This window comes from Apteryx mantelli, chromosome 2, assembly GCF_036417845.1.
Source record: "Apteryx mantelli isolate bAptMan1 chromosome 2, bAptMan1.hap1, whole genome shotgun sequence".
Lineage (NCBI taxonomy): Eukaryota > Metazoa > Chordata > Aves > Apterygiformes > Apterygidae > Apteryx > Apteryx mantelli.
The window spans coordinates 1158783-1180041 of record NC_089979.1 but is presented as its reverse complement, the minus strand read 5'-3'; the positions used below and the strand labels follow the sequence as shown (position 1 = coordinate 1180041).

At 68.2% G+C, this 21259-nt stretch overlaps 1 protein-coding gene across 1 annotated transcript; it reads right to left on the bottom strand.

The window, feature by feature from the left end:
* Positions 1-2229: 2229 nt before the first annotated feature.
* PPP1R16A (protein phosphatase 1 regulatory subunit 16A) lies at positions 2230-19281 on the bottom strand. The gene is made up of 11 exons (XM_067290086.1): positions 19211-19281; positions 11158-13009; positions 6974-7044; positions 5300-5445; positions 4989-5092; positions 4650-4774; positions 4413-4538; positions 4066-4141; positions 3789-3918; positions 3374-3530; positions 2230-3182 (listed from the first exon to the last, which is right to left on the bottom strand). The coding sequence occupies exons 2-11, from the start codon at positions 11417-11419 to the stop codon at positions 2766-2768; spliced, it is 1614 nt and encodes a 537-aa protein (XP_067146187.1). The 5' UTR covers positions 11420-13009; positions 19211-19281; the 3' UTR covers positions 2230-2765.
* Positions 19282-21259: the final 1978 nt, after the last annotated feature.

The following is a 21259-nucleotide window of genomic DNA, read 5'->3' as shown; positions in this document are numbered from 1 at the left end:
CTGCCCCACACTGCCCCCCACGCTAACCCCCCACTGCCCCCCTGCACTGACCCCACGCTGACCCCCCACTGCCCCCCTGCACTGCCCCACGCTGACCCCGTGCTGCCCCACAGTGACCCACACTAACCCCCTGCACTGCCCCACACTGACCCCCCTGCACTGCCCCTCCACAGCCCTGCACTGCCCCTGTGCTGCCCCAGTGCTGCCCCACACTGATCCCCCCACAGACCCCCACTGACCCCACGCTGACCCCCCCACTGCCCCACAGTGACCCCACAGTGACCCACACTAACCCCCTGCGCTGCCCCACACTGACCTCGCACTGCCCCTTCACTGCCCCACACTGTCCCCACACTGCCCCTCAACAGCCCTGCACTGCCCCTGTGCTGCCCCAGCGCTGCCCCACACTGATCCCCCCACACTGCCCCACACTGATCCCCCCACACTGCCCCACACTGACCCCCCTGCATTGCCCCACACTTCCTCACACTGGCCCTGCACTGCCCCACACCGACCCTGCACTGCCCCACACTGACCCCCCCCTGCACTGCCCCACACCAATCCTGCGCTGCCCCACACTGACCCCCCTGCGCTGCCCCACACTGACCCCCCCCTGCACTGCCCCACACCAATCCTGCGCTGCCCCACACTGACCCCCTTGCGCTGCCCCGTGCTGCCGCGGCCCCGCACTGCCCCACAGCGCCCCCTACCGCCTTTAACTGCCAACCCACACTGACCCCACCCTCTCCTTCCAGCCAATCAGGGCCCGGCTCCGCTGTCCCTGCCCCGCCCTCCGGAGCTGATTGGCTGCTGCTGCCCTCCCCAGGGCAGGGTGGCAGGTTCGAGTCCCGCGGGTGCCCGCCGGGTCGGGGACCCCCCTGCCTGGCCGGGGACAACCTGGGGGCCTTGGGGGTCCTGCCCCACATCCCCCCGCCCACGGGCCCCATGGGTCCCGGAAACCACCCCTTGCCCATGGGGTGCCCCATAGCCAGCACCCTCGCCCGTGGGGTGCCCCACAGCCAGCCCCCTCGCCCGTGGGGTGCCCCATAGCCAGCCCCCCTCACCTTTGGGTGCTCCATAGCCAGCCCCCCTCACCCATGGGGTGCCTCACAGCCAGCCCCCTCGCCCGTGGGGTGCCCCACAGCCAGTCCTCTTTGCTGTGGGGTGCCCCATAGCCAACCCCTTTGCCCGTGGGGTGCCCCATAGCCAGCCCCCCCTCGCCTTTGGGTGCTCCATAGCCAGTCCTCTTGCTGTGGGGTGCCCCACAGCCAGCCCCCCTCGCCTGTGGGCTGCCCCAGTCCCTCACTGTGGGGTGCCCCATAGCCAGCCCCCTCCCTGGAGTGTTGCACCCCCCGCAGCCCCATGGTGCCGGGCTCCCAGCCCCACTCACCCCCCCCCTCCCCGCGCTGGCCCTTATCAGCCCCTGCAGCAGTGGGGCGGCACTGCCGGGGGGGTGGGGGCAGCCGGGAGGCCCCCGGGCCACCCCACTCCCCGGGGGGCCGGGAAGCACCGCGCTGCACCCCAGGGCTCGGCGGGGCCCCCGAGCCGCGGCTCACCTGCGCGTGGGGCAGCACCCGCCGCCGAGGCTCCCTCCCCGCTGCCGGCTCGGCGCGGCGCGGCTGGGCATGGAACGGCACGGCACGGCACGGCGCGGCTGCGCCCGGGCGGCGAGGGAGGGCCCCGGGGTGTTGCCGTCGCGGGCGCTGCCACCGCCGCGGCCTGACCTTTGCGAGCAGCTGCCGCCCGGCCGGGCCCCGTCGCGCCGCGCCGCTCACTAAAAATACACCGCGGCGCCGAGCCGCTCCCCAGCCGGGCCCTGCCTCAGTTTCCCCTGTGGCCCCCCCCCCCCCCAAAACCCGTGGGGCAGGGGGCTGGGACCCTCCGTGTGCCGGGCGCAGCCGGGCGCCCGGGCCGGCACTGCTGTCCCAATGGAGTTTGACCCCAGGCAAGGGGCAGGCACCCGCGAGGGCAAGGGCAAGGTGCCGGCAGCACCCCGCCGCGCTGCCCCACGGCTTGGGGGGGCACAGAGGGCAAAGGGGGGGGCCCCGCCGTGGCGTAGCCCCAGGCAGCGGCCACCTGGGCAATCAGTGGCTATTTTAACTGCTTGGCGGAGAGGTGACCTTGCACCCCGGTGGGAGCCCGGGGGGAGCAGGGGGATGTGGTGGGGGGGGGGGGGGGGCACGCTGCGCTGGCACCCGCAGCCGCCGCACGCAGGGCACCAAGACAGCGGACGGTGCAAAATGATGCTTTGATTGCTGAGGAAGAGCCTGATTTTGGGGCAGAACAGTTAAAAAGAGACAAGAGCCGCCCCCAGTCGCAAATCCCTCCGGCCGGGAAGAGCTGAGCAAAGGCACCGGGTGGCAACCAGCAGCGAGGCAGCGGCCGGGTGTTCGCAGGGACCCCGCTTACCGCCGGCGCCGTGAGCCCAGGGGTGCTGCTAAGCGGGGCCGCAGGGCGGTGGGGACACCGCCGTCCTCGTGGCGCAGCCTGCGCGGTGTGGGCACGGCCGCCCCGGCCCGCTCACCGCGGGGACAGGCAGACACCCCATCACAGTGCCCGAACCTGCCGGGAGGCAGCTGCAGCAGGACGCAGCCCCTCCGCGAGCCCGTCGGGGCCATGCCACTCGTCCGACGGCGGCTGTTCGTGGCAAGGAGCGTCCCCGCGAGGTGAATCCGAGGGAGAAGCCGGTGGCAGCCCCATCCTGGTGCACCGACAAGCCCGCCGGCACCGGCCAAAGGCCCTTGCGCCCTTCCGCTGCCGCCTCCTCACATCACCTTACAGCAGCGCTGCTTCTCGGCCGGCACGTCCTCGGCGGGGGCCGTCAGCTTGAGGAGCGGCGGGTCGCCGCTGGCGGCCGTGTAGGACACGGAGTCGGGCTCGGCGCCGGGCTCGGGCTCGGCGGGGGCCGGGCTCTCGCCGAACGGGTACTCCTCGGGGCGCGGGCGCTGCAGCTTGGCGGCGGCTCGCTGCCGCTTGAGGTCGGCGAGCGTGTGGTGGGCCTTCTCGCGGCTCAGGTCGGCCGGCGGCGGCTCGCCCGGGGCGCCCAGCTGGTACGACACGCTGCGGTCCAGCTTCTTGGAGTAGAGGTGCTTGGGGGCAGCGGGGCCGGCCGTGCCGTTCCGTTGCGCCGGCCCCTCTGGTGACGGCGTCTCTCCCGGAGCTGTCGCCTCTCCCTCGGGGCCCTGCCGGGATAGAGGGATACGAGGTCGGGTCCCCGCGGCTGCCACGGGGTCGGCGGGTGCTGCTAGACACCGTGTCAGAAGCGGGGGAGCCTCCCGGCTCCCTCCTTCCACCCTGAGCCCTCCACGAGCATCCCCGGCCGCGGCACCTGCCCCCGCGAGCCGGCCCTCCAGCACGGCGCGGTGCAACTCACGGCAAGGTGCAGACGGAGCTCGGCGTCGGTCTGCCGGTCCTCGTCCTCGCCCTCGCTCTCCCGCTGCTCGGCCCGCTGCCACACGATGGCCTCCTTCTCGTGCTCCTTGCGGTAGAGGTTGGTGCGCTCCGTCACGCTCACCCGCCGCACCACCTTCCTGGGGGGACGCGGGGTGAGAGCCGGGGGCTCGGCGTCCCGGGCGGGCACGGCGCGAGCCACCGTGCTGCTCACGCACTCTCGCCCCGGGCAGCCCTCGCTGCACGCTGGCGCAGGGCCGCAGGCCAGGCTGGAGGGTCTCCAGCTCCGGACGCTGCCCCGCATGGAGGAGAAGCGCCGGCTAGCCCGGCTCTTGGAGGAAGGCCCTGGACCCCCCCCCGGGGGGGACGGGCAGCCCACCGGGGCCTCCAGGCCTTACCCGCGGCTGCCGGCGCTGGAGGTGCGGCGCTGCAGCAGCGACTTGTGCTTTTCGTGAGACTTCATGATGGCATCGTGCTTGTGCTTCAGCTCCAGGAGCTTGGCCCTGACCTCCTCGTCGCCACACACGTCTGCGAGGAGAAGAGGGAAGGAGTCGAGGCTGTTGGCCAGCAGGAGCCCCCCCCCCCGAGGCCCGGCCCCCACCAGCCTGCAGACCCCCACGGGCTCATGCCCTGGCGGCCCTGCCTCCCCTGCCCGCTGCCCTGCCCCGCGCTCACCCAGCGGCGTCTCGTCCAGCACGGACTTCCCGTTGAGGTCAGCCCCGTGCGCCACCAGCAGCTCCACCAGCTGGATCTGCCCGGGCAAGGGAGGCAAGAAGGGTCAAACACGGCAAAGCCCGGCCCTGGCGAGCGCAGGGGTGGCAGCAGCTTCGGCCACGGGGGAGCCAATCCCGCTGCTCCCGGAGGCCAGCGCTGCCCAGCGGCGCGCTGAGGTCAGGCACGGCAATCGCAGCTCCTGCTGCCGGGGGACCGAGGGGACCGGACACATCCTCTGTGCCCCACGCGCTCGGTCAGCGGCCGGACACCACCACGAGGGCCCCGCTCCCCTGGCAAGCGGCACCCACCTGCCCCCAGCACGCCGCGGCGTGGAGCGGCTCCCAGCCGTCCTCGTCCTTGGCGCTCATGCTGGCCTTGTGCTCCAGCAGCAGCTCGGCAGCCTCCAGGTAGCCGTTGGCCGAGGCGACGTGCAGCTGGAGGGGGACACGGCAGGGACGGCGCTGAGCCCCCCGTGCCGGGCTCCGCTCGGAAAGCCCGGCTGCGAGGCGGACGTGCCTGGCCAGGGAGAGCCCTGCCCGTCCTACCAGCGTGGCACCGTGGTCCAGCGGCGCGTCGAGGTCAGCGCCCGCCTGGAGCAGCCGCCGGATGTCCTCCACCATGCAGCGCTCCGTGGCGGCCCGGGCCTCCTCGATCTTCTCCTGGGTTATACCTGTGGGGGGGGGGGGGCGAGCGGTGGCGCGCTTGGCTTTCCGAGGAAAAACCGGGGGCTTCCCGGCCCGGAGGGCGCAGGCGGGAGCTGCCCCTTGCCAAGAGACCCGCTGCGCCCCGTCTCATCCCTCCGTCCCCAGCGTGCTCTCGCAGCCGCAGCCTCGGCAGCGGCGGTGCCTCCGGGGAGGCGAGACCCGGCCGGAGGGGGGGCTCACCCTGCTCCGCCATGGCCGTCTCGATGCAGTCCAGGGTCACCTCGTCCTCGCACAGGTCGTAGGGCATGTTGCCGTCCGAGTTGACGGCGAGGAGGTTGGCACCACTGCGCGGGGAAGAAGCGGGCGGTGAGGATCCCCCAGCGCGGGCTCCCCCGGGGGCCCGTCCCCCGTCGCAGCACGCCGAGCCACGGCTCCGGGGGCATCGGCCCGGCTCAACCCGCAGCCCCAGGGCCCTGTCGCACCCGTCGGCGCTCCCCTCTCCCCGGTCGCCCGCCCCGCAGAGCTGCCGGCCCCGGCCAGCACCCACGTACTGTTTGACGAGCAGCTCCACGAGGTGCAGGTGGCCGCAGGTGGCGGCGGCGTGCAGCGGCGTCCAGAGCTCGCTGTCGCAGGCGTTGACGTCGGCGCCGGCCTCCAGCAGCAGCTTCACGACGTCCCCGTAGTCGTCGATGCAGCACTGCAAGGGGAGAGAGCGCAGGCGGCTGCGGAGAGCTCCGGGACGGGGCCGCCGGGTCCGCTTTCCCCGTCACCCCTCTCTCCGCAGCACCCCGGACTCTCCCGGAGACGGAGCCCGAGCTCCCGGCTCGCTCGGTCCTCGGCGCTTTGGCGGACGCCACCTGCAAGGGGAAACGCTGCACACATGGATACGGCGGCGAGGGGCGGCCGGCCCTGGTGCTGGTGCATCCAGCTCTGCTCCCAGGGAGGCAGGTGCTCCCGGAGCAGCCAGAGGGAAGGGTTTCCCCGGCGGAGGCTTCAGCTGGGTTTCCAGCCCGCTCTGCCGGCACCGACCCTGCTCGACACCTCACCATGTGCTCCGGAGCGGCCGGGCCACCCAGGGCCCCTCGGTGTGGGCATCGCTGGGGATTAACGACGGGAAACCCGCAGCGGTCTGGCTCGAGTTGGCCGTCTCCGGCCCGGCAGGACGCCCAGCGGAGGCGACGGGGCAGGAGCGGCGAGCCGAGCGGGCAGCCCGGTTATCGGAGCCGCCCTAACCAGTGACCGCAGAAGGCAAACAGGAGCGTTCGGGGCCTGGGCGGCGAAGGGGCTGGGCAGGGAGTGGCCGGGAAGCGAGCGCCGGCCACGGCGGAGCGACCGAGCTGCAGCCCCATCCCACCAGCGGAGCTCCGCGGCCTGCGGAAAAGCCGCAAGAGCCGGGGCAGCGGCAGAGCGAGGCGTTGCCCAGCCACAGCACAGCAGCTCCAGGGCTGCCACGTGCACGTGCTCTGCCGGCACGTTAAAGGCCGGATCAGCCGGAGGAGGAGGAGGAAACCAGCCGGGCGGCCGGTCGCACGGGGAAGGGTTGCGCCGGCACGGTGCCCGGGAGCCCGGCCAGCACAAACAGCGCCGGGGAACTCGCGGGCTCGGCTTTCTTCGGGGCGTGATGCCCCGTTCCCCGCGGGGCGCGGTTAGCTCAGCGCCGGAGCTGGCGCAGCGGCGAGAAATCCACCCCTTTTAATCCCTCCTTGTGCCTGCGCTTGCCAAAACATCACTGAACTCCGGGTGGGATGAGGAGCCCCTTCCCAGCAGTTTATCAGCGGAGGGCCGAAGGTTTCTACGGGCTCCTTTTCACATCTTTGCTATTTTAAGACTCCCGATACAAAGGCGCTAGAGGAGCCCTTAGCTGCAGCAAGGAGCAATGCTGCACGCGACCAAAAGGAAAAGCAAAAAGCAGCTTCAGATGCATCTAGGCTGGAAAACGGAGCGGTTTTGCCGCGAGACGTCAGGCACGGGACAGTCGCGGACAGACGCTGGCCGGGCGACCCGCCGGGGTGGCCGCAGCGGCGAGGACCCGGATGCGGCGGCCCGCAGCCCTTCGCTCGTGCAAGAGCGGCCTCGGGAAGGCTCATCGCGGGCGAGCGGGAAGGGACGGCCGGAGAGAAGAGAGCCGCGGCAGCGGGCAGCAGCCCGGGGGCGGCCGCGGGGCCGAGCGGCGCCGGCAGGACGAGCGGGGGGCTCGGCGGGCGGCGCGCCGGGAGGCCGCTTACCTGGTGCAGCGCGGTGAGGCCGTCCTCGTTGTAGAGATTGGGGCTGATGCCGTTCTGGAGGAACTGGCGAACTGCAAAAACAAAGAGCGTTTAGCAAGGGCTCTGCGCTCGCCTCGCCCGAGGGCTGGCGGGGTCCGCGGCACGGGCGGCATCCGCAGGGGAGGCCGCTCGGCTCCTTCCTGCTGGCTCCCGGCTCCGGAGCCCCTCTGCCCTTCGAGCCTGGAAACGTCACCCCGCTGCGGCCGCTGACGCCCGGCTGGAGCGCTGCGTTGTGTGAGCGGTTCTCCCCTTCGCTCCAGGACAGTTTATTCTCCGAGTGAGGATCTGTTCACACCAGGGAAAGACCCCGGCATCCAAAGAGAACTCGGTGTTGGTGTCCTCCCCTCGGAGGAGACAGCAAAGAGGGGGAAAAGCCCCAGAGGAAGAAAGGAGGGAGCCGAGGAGCCCGTCGGCCCGGCAGGGGAAGGCGGACGGCACTGCCGCCGGGCTTGGAAAGAGCGGCTCGATCAAGCTGTTCGGAAAGGCGTCGCGGCAACGGGCCAACCGTCCTACTTCTCACCTCCGTTTACAACCCAGAAGCTCCGAAGAGCTTTCGCAGCCAAGGCCGCTACCTCAAATACACCAGGAAACGGGCCAGCGAGCAGCACGGATACCACCAGCGGGAGCAAATTCCACAGGCAGTCGGAGCTGGATGCGGAGGCCGGATTTCAAGGGAGGCCGCGGAGGTACGGATGCGGCACAGGAGAAGAGCAATTAGAGATGATGTTTGCATCCGCCCGCCCGCCCGCGGGACGGAAGCCATCGGGAGGTCACACACGGCCTCCTGCCACCAGCCTTGTCTTGCAGGTTTTCCAGGCTTTGCCTGGAGACGTCTGCCGGCGACGCAGGGAAGGATGCCCCGGATTTGCTGCCGGCACTGCGTGCGCTACGCACAGCACCACTCCCTTTCGGTCCAGAAGGAGCCCTGGGCACCTGCGAGGTCCTACCTACCGCACGGCTGATAAAGGAGCAGAAAGACCAGATATTTGGGGATTAAAGCTTTGGCCGCGTCCTGGCGTTCGAGTTAAAACCACGAGCGGACCAAGGCTTTCAGCCAGAGACAAGGACACAGCTCAGATCCCAACTACAGCACAGTTTTGGATCACCTAAGCTGCGTTGGGAGCTGCCGTGGTCTAAGCCAACATTCCTCCTGGTCGTAGCTTAAGTCGAGCCCCTGTCGTAGTCCCCAGCCCAGGAAAAACCTGCAGAGTCCGGATGAAGTCAGGGCTGAGAAAGTAAATGTCAGCAAGGGGCAGAGGAGGATCAAACCGTAAGGTCAAAGACGAACCTGTTTACCGCGGGAAGCCTGCAAGCGGCAATCAAAGCTCCCCGAGAGGCGAAGAAAGCTCGGATGCTGCCAACAAGCAGCTCAAGTTCTCCTTGGGGACGGCGGGCAGGGCTGCCAGGGGCCCGGACGCGCCACGCGGGGCCGCGGGAGCAGAGAGCCACCGCGGCAGCTCGGAAGCCGTGCAGACGCCGCTCGGGATGCTCTCCGGCGGCACTGAGCCCATCCGGGAAGCCCCAGAGCCCCTCGCACCCGGCCGGGCAGGAGGCAAGCGGGGCAGTTCCTGGCGAGGCAGGATTCATGCTCGGCTTCGGTCATCCCAGGCAGGAGTGGGATGCCCGCGAGAGCGATGCCTCGGGAAGGACGTGCGGCGAGCGGGACAGCGCAGGGGGCGCTGGCGGGGAAGCCGCCCCGGCACCGCTCCCTCCGCGTGGGTCACAAAAGCGGGGGGCCACCGCTGCGCCCCAAACCGGCCCCAGAGCGATAAGCTCGCTCGGCCTCGGCGGCACCTCCTGCCGGGGGGGGGCCCCATTCTGCCCCCCACGGGGCGGCGTGGAAGGGGCACGGCTCCTCCGCAGAAACTTCCTTCCCCGGCCCGGCTGCCCGGGCTCCGTGGATCCCTATCACGGCTGCGCTCTGCCCTGGCCCAGCTCAAAGGCCGCAGCTCGCGCCGCGCCGGCGGAGCCGAACCGCGGACTTTGCGCCAGGCAGAAGAAGCGCCCGCATCCGCCGACGGCGGTGAGTCACCGAGCGCCGGTCGCCTCCGTTCTGGGAACCTGCGGGTCCTGCGCGAGCGACCGGTTTCTGCGGGAGCGGAGGCTCCGTCGGAGCTACCAAAGTCCCCCCCGAACACGCGGCTGGGCTGCGGCGTCACCCCAGTGGCGGCGACCGCCGTTGCGGACACCTACCGAAATGGCAGCCGCCCCGCAACGCTCGCGGCAAAGCCATCCCGCGAGAAGTTCCCTTAGGACACGTGCGGCACCGAGGCCTGGGGACGGAGACCCGCTCGCTCGCCGCCCTGGCCGCTTCCCCTCCCGCTCGGGCCGCCTTTGGCAAGGGGCAAAGGCAGACTAACAGCTTCCTCCCCCCAAAGACACGCGGGGCTTCCTCGAGGCTCTTGCATGCGCTCAGGATGCTTGGAAAAATTCCTGAAATAATGCTGTTATGTAGAAAAAGAGGGAATCTGAACACGTGCTCCAAACCGGCTCTTACACGCTTATCTCGGGCCCCCGCGGCGCCTTTCCTGCCCCTTCGCAGCCCAGCACTTATCAGGCAGCGCCAGGCCTTGGGGCGGCTGCGTTGCCCCAGCCCCCCCCGGAAACCGAGACCGCTCCGCAAAGCGGCAGGGAAGAGGGAAAAGCAACGGGCACCCGGGCGTATCCCGTCGCCCCCGAGAGCCGATAGGATGTGAGCGGGAGCGAAAGGCGAGGAGGTTTTTCCGACAGAGCCAGGTCGCGGAAGAGGGAGCTCTTGCTCCGGCTCTCCCGTGCATGGCATCACCGAGGCCGCGGATCTCCGCTCGCTACACCGGCTCAGGCGGCCTCGGGCAGCGGGCTGCCTGCGTTGGCCTCGCAGGAGAATCCCGCGCTGCGGGATTGGGAAAATCCGGGAAAACACAGGCGGGCTACCAGCTCTTGAGGTGCTTTTGCAAGACCGGTCTTAAAAGCAAGATGTTTTGGTACAGTTCGGCACCAGGCGCTCGGGGAGTTCAGACCGGGACTGCACGACCCAGAGCACTCCAACGGTTTGGGATACCAGTTCCAAGGGGCTGGTTTATTTCCAGGTGATATTTTGCAAGCAAAAATGCAATTTAAGCTAGGCGAGTGTCTTTTTTTTTTCAAAAACGAAACCACTGAATGTCGAATTCCCGTGATTTAAAAATATCTGAGCTGGCAAAAGCCGTTTGATGGCCAGAGACAGATAGGAAGCGTCCCCGGCAAGCACGGCAAGGGAGCGCAGGCACCAGTTTTGCCTTTCCAGCTCTCGAGGCCTTGAAGGGCCCCTTCCAAACGCGACCTGCCCTGGCTCCCGCAAGCACAGCTCAGTCGGAGACCTGCTGGAGACCTGTCCCGGACTGCCGTCGCGGGTCTCGCAGGGACAGGACCAGCGCAGCAGCCCCGCGGCCGCAGCCCGAGGGCGCCGCAAGGAAACCTCGGCACGATGGCGCCGACCGGCCCTGCCAGGCTGCTGGGCGGCTTTTTCCTCCTAATTCTGCCCCACTTCACCCTCTCCGGGCCTTCATCCAACGCTCGCAGGCCTCCTGCAGCGCCGCTGGCCCTTCGCTGCCCGCTAGGGCCACGACGAGCCCTTGCTGCTTCTCGGCTCCCGAGGCGCTCGGCACGTGCAGCTCGGCGGCGCGCGCTGGGGAACGGACCCCGCGGGCAGCACGGGGGGACCCAGCGCGGCTCGAGACGCGGGGTCACCGCCGGCGCCTTCCCTCCTGCCGTCCCGCCTGCCCTTTGATCGCTCCCCGCCGGCTCCCGCCTCCCCCGCGGCGCGTCACGGCCGCGCCGCGAGAGGAGGAATGACGGGAGCGGGCGCGTTTCCTGCAGCTTCCAGATCCCGTTTCGTCCCGACCCCCCCAGCACCCACGTTTGTTTCGGAAGACGATGCCCCGCTCAAGCTTTTTGTACCACGGGGAAACGCAAGAGTATTCGCAGCCCGCAGCCGGGGCCGCAGCAGAAGCGGCGATACAGCTCCTTGGGGCACGCGAGCCGCGCAGCTGAACCCGATGAGCCCTCCCAGCAGGTCTCAAAACACTAACGGAGGCCCAAGCTCAACGCTGGCTTTAACGGGAGCTTCCCCAAGTCGCCCGGACGCCCTGAGATCCCCCCGTCGCACACCCGGAGCCCGCACGTACCTTCCTCGATGTCGTTCCGAGCGGCCGCCTCCAGCAGCTGGACGCTGGTGGGGAACATCACCCGCTTCTCCTTGCCGCTGCTGCCGCTGCTGCTCTTCCTCCCCTTTTCCGCCCTGACCTTCTTGCCCTGCGCCTCCTTCTCAAACTGCGCCCACTTCTTCAGCTGCTGCGTCCGGCGCTTCTGGGCGTGTTTCAGGCGCTCCTGCGTGCTCATCCTGCCAACCGCCGGCATTTCTGCCAGCAGCTCCAGGTGCTCGGCCATGGCCGCTTCAGGCAGGGGAAGGGGCTCAGAGCTCTGCCCGAGGTGAAGGTCCCCCCCCGGCGCGGGGAATAAAGCCTGGGGGCGCGAGGGCGGGCGGCGCGAGGACCCCGGCCCCCAGGGCGCATCACCCGCGGCCCCTCGGAGGGGCTGGCAGCCGGCCGCCCGCCCGGGCGGGCTGGAGGAAGGGCGCGGGTTTGCCTCAGCCCCGTATCGCCGTCCCTCCTCGGGGCTTCGCCGTGCCCTCGGGAGACGCGAGCCCGCGCTTCACAAGCATCTCCGTCACCGCCTCCCTTTTCAGGCTTTCTCAACCCAAAGCTGCAAGCGGTGGGTGGGGAAGGGAAGAATCTCTCCAGAGACCCTCACGCCCGCGCAGACCAGCTAACCGAGCGCCGCGCCGTGTCCGCGGCAGAGGCTCCTGCTCTCCCACCCTCGCCCGGAGAGGGACCGCGGGGAGCAGCCGTCCCGCTGCCTTCATCCGCCGCGAGTCGACGCTTCGCAGCCTCCTCGCGCCCGGCGGCTTGGACGGCCGAGCTCTCCCGCTTGCTCTGCTTTCAAGGCAAAGTCACGACGGCGCCGCCGAAGCTCTGCACGGACAACCACCCCGGCAGCCTCGCCAGCCCTCCGAGCAAGCCGGTGACACAGGCACGCTGTTATTTAGCAAGAAGCAGCAGGACTGGTTTGCCCGTCCGCCTCTCCCCGAAGTGGTATCAAGGGCACGGCTCACGCGCCGGCACGGGACAGCCTGTCCGGACCTTTCCGAAGGCACGAAGAAGTGAGATGTATTCCAAGGCACAGAGAGAATTTTTGCAAGTCCGTTCCTGAATCCCTGTCTTCAAGCCGATTATCCAGAGAAGCTTTTTCCTTCCTGCGGTCGAGAAGCTTTTTGTGGTCATTTAGCAGCTGCCCCCATTGCAGGCCGCGATCTCACCGCCACGCTCCTCCCAGCGGAGGAAACCAAGAGGTCGGCTCAGAAAGTTGTCCGTGGCTGCCCGGTCCTCCTCGGAAACTCCTTAAAGCCGCCCAGAGGAAGCGAGGGAGAGGCAGGAGCAGGCAGAACCCATTAGCAGCCCGGCCGCCCCTGCAGGGACGAGGGGAGATCAGATATCAGCAGCAGGAATAGGAGGAGACGATCCACACGCCCCTCTCTCCCTCTGGATCCGCAGCCCATTCAATCCGTCGCTCGCACTTATTTCCTCTCGGGAGCCGCACGGCAAACACCCTTCGCGCTCCTCTTCCTTCACCGCCGTCGCTCGCGATCTCCCTTCTCTGCCGCTCGCTTCCTTCCAGGCGCCCGGCGAACCGGGAGGGCAGATCCTCGTCGGCTCGACCTCCCCGGGCTGGCGGCGGAGAGCGCGGAGCCGCCTCAAAGCCGGCCGGAAGCGGCGCGCGGCGCCTCCCTGCTGCGTCCCACGCGGGATCCGGAGCGGGCGAGTGCCGGAGTAGGGCTCCAACTCACCGCGGCAGCCGCCCGGGGCCGGGCGCAGGCGACTGTGCGGGAGCCGCCGGCAGCTCCTCCCTCCGGCGCGGCGGGAAGGGCCGAGCTTCCCCCGGTCCCCGGCCGAGCGCGCACCTGGCAGAGCGGCCCCGGTCCTGAGGAAGAAGGGAAGAAAAGAAAACAGATCAAACGGGGAAGGACGGGGGAGAGGTTCGGCACGGGGACCGGCTCTCCCAGCGCGAGCCCGACCCCGCTCCGCGCCCAACCCACTGCTGCTTTTGCCGTCTCCTAATCCAGGATTAACCCACAATCAAAAGTTTAAGCAAATTACCCAGGGCTTTGCCAACGGGGACCAGGCGCGCCCGACCTCCCCGGCTCCCGTCCCGCAGCGCACGCGGGGCAGCATTGAGCCCTCCGGAGACAGCGGCACACGTCCTTCCAGGCCGGGGCGGGAGAGCCGCAGCCCGGAGCGCCCCGCTTCCCGCTGCGCTGATGGGCCGCTCGCCTTCGCCCGCGGACAGCGGCGGCGCCGGGCCTGGGAGCTCCCTGCGGAGCCGCCTCTCCGTAACCTTGACGGGTCACCGCCAGCCGGGCGCAGGTTATTTCCTTATCTAAGGAAACGCAACGCCCGGGACTGACGGAGGGCCCTGGCCGAACCGACACGGGAAGGGACTCGTCTCACGCGGCGGCGTTCCAGCTCGGGCGGCGACGCGGCACCGTTGCCCTCGGCAGGCTCCTCAGCACCTTTGCAACCTGCCTGGAAACGTCCCCTCCGCCCCTGCTCTCCAAATCGCCACCTTCCCCCTGCCCAGGCTCCCCAAATCCTCCTGCAGCGCTAACCCGTAACGACCACCCCTGCGCTACAAACACGCACCAAAACCCACGTCCGTCTAACAGCCGGGCTAAAGCTGCCAGAAATCCTGGGATTAGCCACCCGGGAACAGGTAGGATCCAAAGGGGAAGCGGCAAGAGGACTAGCGCAGAGGAGGGTCACTCCTCCGAACCCTTCGGCTGCTCCCAAGGAGTCGAAGTACACGTAGATAAGGGTGACCCAGGCGCGGGAGGAGGGTTCCCGATGCAACGTGCCAGGGAACCGCTCCGGTCAGCGCGAGCCTAAAGGATGCGGAAAGGGTCCGGGCAGCAAGGAAGCCGACGGCAAGAAGCCCCAGGGGCACCAGCGACCGCGTAACGCGTACGGGGAGAAAACCACCGCTGAGGGAGCGACCGCCACCGAGGAGGAGGTCCAAGCGACGGAGCAGAGCCTCGGAGCGCGGGAAGGGGACGGCCACGGGGGCCTGGCGCGAGGAACGCGACCCAAAGGAAGGCGCTCGCGCTCCCCAAAGTCACCCGGCAGCAGGTTTAAAGCAGACAGAAGCGAGCGCTTCTCCCAGCTCGGGCGGCGCGACTCCCCGGCACGGGTATTCTCCGATGCCAAAAGCGTACGCGGACAAGAAAGCCCACGAGAAACTCGGGGAGAAGCTCCAGCAGAGCGGCCAACCGCGGTGATCCAGGGCAGCCTCTGGCCGGGAAGCCCGGGGCCGCAGACTGGGAATACCTGGGGTTTCCCACGCCTCCCTTCGTGCCCATTTCACCGGCTTTTGCCCGAGGCTGCTGAACCAGGAGGACCTGCTCTCCGACTCCAGAGGAAGGCCAGGTCCTCCTGGGCCAGCAGCCCACCCCCAACAGCCCGGGGCGCTTCTGAGAAAGGGCCAAAAATCCCTCGGCAGCAGGAACGCGACAGCCTGAATTTAACCGCCACAAGCCTGGAGGAGAGGGCAGCTTAGCAGGCTCCTCCTGCAAGGATCAGACATCTGCCTTCCAAAACACGGACACCGTGACCACCCCGAGCACCGAGCGCGCAATCCTTACTTTTAATCCCGCTAAACTCCCGGCTCCAGCCAGCTCCCGAGGCAACGAGTTCAACAGCAATTGCGCTGTGCGAGGAAGGACCTCTCCCACCACGTTAGGTACAGCGGGGAGGGTCGGAAACGCTCCGGGCTCCGGGCTTGCGGTGGAAAAGCCTCAGCTGCCGCGAGTGATGAGCGGAAAACCGGGGCTCCCACGAAAACCCAGAGGAACTAAGCGAAACCGGCTCAGAAGCAATGGCACAAACAGCAGGACAAGCAGCAACTCCTGCGACGGCCCCGATCCCCTCCAGAGCCAAAACCGCCAAGGAAAAACAAACAGGAATGTGCTCCGTTTGTCCTTAAGGCTTGGATTAACTGCGGGGCAGGGAAGAGGATGGATGGAGAGTTTCACCGCAGCCCTGAACTGTGTTAAAACACTCTTTGGTTGCCCCGAAACCTCCGGCACGGGCAGAGCCGCCTGCCCCGCTTCCTGGGGCGCCCCCACGCAAATCCTGCTCGCCCGACGCCGGAGACGGGAAACCGCCTGCTACGACACCTGAAATTCCTCAGGAACGTGACTGTTCGCCTTTGTAGAACAGTTTGAGGTCTGGAAGGGCGATACACCGTGTATTAGCTTCAAGATCAGAGAGAGCAGCAAAGAGACACTTGCCGTGTCCTTGAGCCCTGGGTGGGATTTCCAAGGGTTCGAGAGATTCCCGACTGCTCCGGCTTCGGCTAGCAAAGGCGGACGCCAGAATAGCTGCTCTATCACGGCGATAACCCGTGAAAACTGCCACGCGGCTGGAAGCCGGCGAGGATTTCACAACAGCAGTGGGAGCTTCAGGTGCTCAGCCCGAAGGCTGGGGGAGGAGGAGGAGGAGGAGGCGGCGGCGAAACCCAGCTCACAAATTCCACGTTGTGCACTGAAAGCACTGGAGATTTCGCTGGATCTGCCGGCTCCTGCGGCTCTCGCCACTCCCTGGGCACCAAAACTGCTCGTACCTGGCAGTAGCGCCGCAGGGGCGCGAAGCCGGGCCCAGAGATGCCGAGGACGGCGCAGGAGGCACTCGCAGGAGCGCAGAGCCGCGGCGGAAGCCCGTGGGAGCACCAGGGCCGGCGAGAGTCGCCCCGTGCTGAGCCCGGAGCCAGTAGCGGGAGCGGGTTTCATTGGACTTTGCCCCCGCTCCTGCTCGGCCGAAGCGGCTCAGCCCGGCTCCGAGCAGCCTTTCCCAGCGACTTCTCCTCGCCGCGGCAAACGTGGCTTTGGTTCGCGCACACGTTAGACGAGCGCGCGGCAGGGAAGCTTCTCCGAAACCAAACCTGGCCTTGCTTTGAGCGCACGGCATCGTCACCGCGGTCACTCCCGCGAAACGGCCTCCCCAGCTGCACCACGAGGCAACCGAGGCTTCGGGCATCTTCCGGAGAAAACTAATCTGCTTCGGCGGACGCTTCTTTAAGCCAGACATAAGCGTCCCCGTGCACCAGCTACCGAACCCGTCGAGAAATGCTCCCAAAGGAATTTTCTCGTCTCTCCGGGCCAATTGCTCGCCGGGCGCCAGGCGCTTCCCACGGCCTGCCATCCCCTCCCGAGCTTTTGGGGCAGCGGGAGGTTACGAGGGTTTCCGTGCTCGGCTCTATCCGAGAAGCTCGTGCACCTAAGGGTTAAGCCCGTCCCAAGAACACGACCCAGGAACTGAGCCTTTCCAGGCCAGGCCAGGTCAAGCCCCACCAGCCCGCGAGGATGAAACCAAGCGGCGCCAACCCGCCGCAGTCCGGCGGCTCCCGGCAGCGGCAGGAGCCAGCCCCTCCTGGCTGGGCGGCAGCCCCCAGCCGGGCACAACTTCAGCCCCAAAGCTTTTCCGGGAGCCAATATTACCGCTTCGCGCTCGTTCCCGCTAGCCGAGGCTCCGGCACCAGCACTCAAACAGGCTGACACAGCTCCAGATCCCAAAGGGAAAGGCTGAGGAGCGCCGTTCCTCACCACCTGGTTACCCTTTGCCCATCTCAGCTCCCCGGCTGCCGGTCACCTCTCGGCACTTCTGGATTGCAAACTCTGGATCCGGAAAGCTCAGCCACACGCAGGATGGATACTTGGGATGGTGGAAGCAAGTGTCACCAGCCTCAGGAGCGCACAGGCAGTGAACGCAGTTGGTATTTTGGGAGCCACGATGGAAGAGAAGAAGGGAGCTGGGAGGCTTTAGCAAACATCCATATCTCTAATTCCCATTGATACGCCTGCTTCCCTGAAAAGCACGGGCCGAAAACATGCCACGGTGCATCAGGGAGCGGCTTCCAGGGCAGTGGGCAAACCGAGCAAGGCCACAAGAAGATTAAAGCAGAGGGGAAGTCCCAGGAGGAACGGCAATCCGGGACTTCCTCCTGCCCGGCTGCTCGTCCCGGCGCCGGGCCAGACCAGCGGAGCCGCGCGCGGGGGCTGCACGGCGCCGCGCCATCGCGCACGGCCGGCTCGGGCTGCCTCCGCTCCCGGTCCGCCAGAGCCCGATGTCCCCAGGGACGATCCTGTCCCACGGAGGGGACGGGCACGGAGCAGGCAGATCTGCCCCAGGCGCCGGCGCCCTCGCGGGCAGGGCGAGCTCAGCCACGTGGCCGGGCTCTTTGCCCCCAAATCGCGCCCCGACGGGACCCAACGGGGACAGGCGCAGGCTCCGCGAGCCGGGCTTTAAACAGGGCAAAGTCCTAGAGCAAAAATTCCAGGGAATTAATCCCGACAGAAATCTCAGCAGCTCCGGCGGGGAGCTGGAAATGTCAAGGCCGGGGGTAACTCTAGCGGTAAATCCTCTCCAAAGTCTCCGTGGAAACCCGAGCGAAGTTTCCGGTGCTGCTCCGGGTTAATCGCCAAGTTTTCCAGCAGCCCCTTCCGCACCGATCCGCGCAGGCGCGGCCCGCTCCCTTGGCAGAGCCACGCCGACACATTGGCTTTCCGCAGCCAAACGAAGCATTTCCATGATCCAAGGCACTTTTTACCCTCACTGCTCAATACAGTCACCTATGTCATATCGGAGGGCTTTAACTGGTGCTGTTTTCAGATGCTTCCAGGTTTTAATGGCTAAAGCAGGGAATGGAATTTTTGCATCCACATCGAGCTACGTTTGGCTGGAAGTTTCAACGCACGAAAAGAACCTAAGAGAATTAATTATGCAAAAGGAACCGCCCAAACAAACTACGTATACGAGAAAAGCAAATTATCAAAGGAAAACGCTTGACATTTGAAACGAGCTAAAGCACAAGGAGTCGGACATCCGAAACTAGCCAAAAGCACGAAGGGACGGTCCGGAGCAGCTGAAGATTCCCCGCCATTTCCCATCTGGGAGAAAAGCGACGGAGCTGCATCCTCGCGCTCATTAAAATGGGTGGATGGCTCATATGTCCGGAGCAGCTTCCTTGCTAAACGGTGTTAATGGACACCGGCAAATGCAGGCGGCAACGCCGGGCATTACACTTTCAAATTTCTTTCCGACCCTGTACGCTTTTAAGAAAAAAAGCACTCATCTTTTATTGATCGCTGTTTATGGAACCAGTGTCGATTCCCCGCAGGGAGGAAGGCTCCGACCCGGACCGAGGAGCCCCGCGTTTGGCTGCGGCAGCCGCTCCAGGCGTCGCGCGAGGACGGAGGGCCCAGCCGAGACAAGCCGGGGCCGGAGACGCCTAGGGCGGCGACGGGAAAAGCGAGGCTCCGCGGAGGTTCAGGCAGCCCCGAACTGCTCCAACACCCCCGACAAGCCCCTAAGGAGCCACCAGCCCCTCCGCAACCAGGGGTCCCATGGGGGGGGGGGGGAACCCCCACATGCTGGGGGGAAAACCCCAAAACGCCTCATGGGGGGGGGGAATCACCCCACATCCCAGTGGGGAAAGACCCCCACACCCCAGGGGACCTCTCACAAACTTGGGGGCCGCCCCAAACGCCCCACAAGGGGACCCCCCCCACACACATATCCTGGGGGTAGAACCCAATAGGCCTCACGGAGGGGGATCCCCCCACAGCCCAGGGGCACCCCAAATGCTCTATGGGGGGGGTCCCCCCACACCCCAGGGGGATCCCCCCCCCCAGCTTCCTTGGCGCTGTCCCCAAACACCACCCCCCCACACACACACACCCCCCAGGCGGTTTCCCCACAGCACCGGGGGGCCCCAAACGCCCCGGGGGGGGGGGGATCACCCCACATCCCGGGGGAAAGGCCCCCCCCACCTCGGGGAGGAAGCACCCCACAGCCCGGGGGGAACCCCCGCACCCTGTGGGGGTCCACATGCCCCACGGGGGGACCCCCATACTCCGGGGGGGGGCCCACAACCCGGGGGGGGGACACAAATACCCATGGGGGAGCCCCCCCCAACCCGGGGGGGTCCCCCAAATCCCGGGGGTCGCCCCACACCCCCCGGGGAGGGACCCCCCCCCCAGCCCGGGCCACCCCCAGACGCCCCACGGGGGGGGGGGGGTCCCGCCACCCGGCCCGGGGGCCGCCCCGCTTCGCCGCCCCGGCCCGGCCCTACCTGCGCCGCCGCCGCCGCCACCGCCGTCCGGTCGGGCCGCGGCCCTGCCCGGTGTCCTGCCCTGCTCGGGGCGGGGCCCGCGCGCCGCCGCCGCTCGCCATGGCAACCGGCCACACTTCCGGCCTCCGCCGGAAGGGGCGTGGCTCCCGCGGGAAAGGGGGGGCCCCCCCTCCCTTCCGCGCTGCGCCGCCATGCGGAGCGCGGCTCGGCGCGACGCCGCCGGGGAGCGAGCGGCCGCACCCAACATGGCGGCGGGGCGGGGCAGCCCGGGGCATGCTGGGAGCGAGCGGGGGGGGGCGCAGGCGCGCGGGCGCCCCTGCTGGCCGGCGGGGGCGGCGCCTCCGAGCCACGGGGGTCATGACTCGCCCTGGGGTCACGGGGGTCATGGCCCACCCTGGGGTCACGGGGGTCACTTCCCCCTGCCCTGGGGTCACGGGGAGTCATTGCCCTGCTCTGGGGTCATGAAGGTCACAGGGGTCACAGCCCAACCTGGTGTCACAGGGGTCACAGCCCACCTTGGGGTCACAGGGGTCACTGCCTCACCTGGGGTCACGGGGTCACTGCCACCTGCCCTGGGGTCACAAAGGTCATGGCCCTGCCCTGGGGTCATGAAGTCATGGGGTCATTGTCCCCTCCTTGGTGTCATGGGGGGTCATGACCCCCTGCCTTGGAGTCACTGGGGGTCATGGCTTCACCATGGGGTCACAGGGGTCACAGCCCCTGCCCTGGGGTCACAGGGGTCACTGGCCTGCCCTGACGTCACAGGGTCACGGCCCTGCCCTGGGGTCATGGTCCCCTTTCCTCTGGGGTCACTGGAGGTCGGTGCCCCTCGCAGGGCTCAGTGTCCCCTGGGGTCACCGGGGGCAAGCGCCCCTGCGCCAGCGTCCCTGGGGGGCCCCGGTGGCCTTGGCCCCGACCCACGGCCGGGATCCAGCTCTGCCCCCAGGTCCCCGTGTCCCCAACGTCCCCCATGTCCCTGGTGTCCCCGGCGTCCCCAACCTCACGATGGGGTGCGGAGCCCCCGGAGCCCCTGGAGTGCCGGTGCCATGGGCTGCCCGGGGGCCGCGGGGCTGCGGTGGCCCTTCCTCACCCCCGGGAGGGGGAGGAGGAGGAGGACAAGGAGGACGAGGATGAGGAGGAGGAGGGTGGCCGGGAGACGGAGCCCCGCGGGTGGGCGCCAGGCCCAAGAGCGGCCAGTGCCGGGGGGCCGGTGCCTCCGGAGCCTCCGCCATCCCCATCGTCCCCGGTACGGAGAGGCGCTGGGCTCCCGGGGGCCCTGGGTCCAGCACGTCCCACTGCGTCCCAGTACGTCCCAGTGGGTCCCACGGGGTCCAGCACATCCCCATGGGTCCCAGCACATCCCAGTGGCTCCCATGGGGCCCAGCACATCCCATGGGTCCCAGCACATCCCAGTGGGCCCCATGGGTCCACCACATCCCCATGGGTCCCAGCACATCCCAGTGGGTCCCAGCGGATTCCAGCACATCCCAGCAGGTCCCATGGGTCCCAGCACATCCTAGTGGGTCCCAACAGATTCCAGTACATCCCAGCGGGTCCCATGGGTCCCAGCACATCCCAGTGGCTCCCACGGGTCCCAGCACACCCCAATGGGTCCCAGCACATCCCCATGGGTCCCAGAACATCCCAGTGGGTCCCACGGGTCTCAGCACATCCTAGTGGGTCCCACAGGGCCCAGCACATCCCAGTGGATCCCAGCACATCCCAGTGGATCCCTACACTGGCAGCAGGTCCCAGCCCTGGCAGTGGGTCCCATGGGTCCCAGCACATCCCAGCAGGTCCCAGTGCTCATAGCAGGTCCCAGCACTGGCCGTGGGTCCCCGTGTTCACAGTGGGTCCCAGCACATCCCAGCGGGTCCCAGCATTCCCGGTGGGTCTCAGCCCTGGCCGTGGGTCGCAGCACTCCCAGTGGGTCGCAGCCCGGCCGCTGGCAGGACACGTGGCCGTGGGGCGCCCCGGGGGGGGGCTCAACCCCTTCTTCCCGCGCCGCCGCGGCACCGGCACCCTGCCGCCACCTCCGCCGGCCCGCTG

Bases quoted from the DNA above. Each gene is read 5' to 3' on its own strand.
- PPP1R16A (XM_067290086.1), bottom strand. From the start codon at position 11,419: ATGGCCGAGCACCTGGAGCTGCTGGCAGAAATGCCGGCGGTTGGCAGG. The intron at 7,045-11,157 runs GTACGTGCGGGC...TTGTTTTTGCAG, and splicing joins TCGGAACGACATCGAGGAAG to TTCGCCAGTTCCTCCAGAAC. The intron at 3,919-4,065 runs GTGAGCGCGGGG...TTCTCCTCGCAG, and splicing joins GCTGGACGAGACGCCGCTGG to ACGTGTGTGGCGACGAGGAG.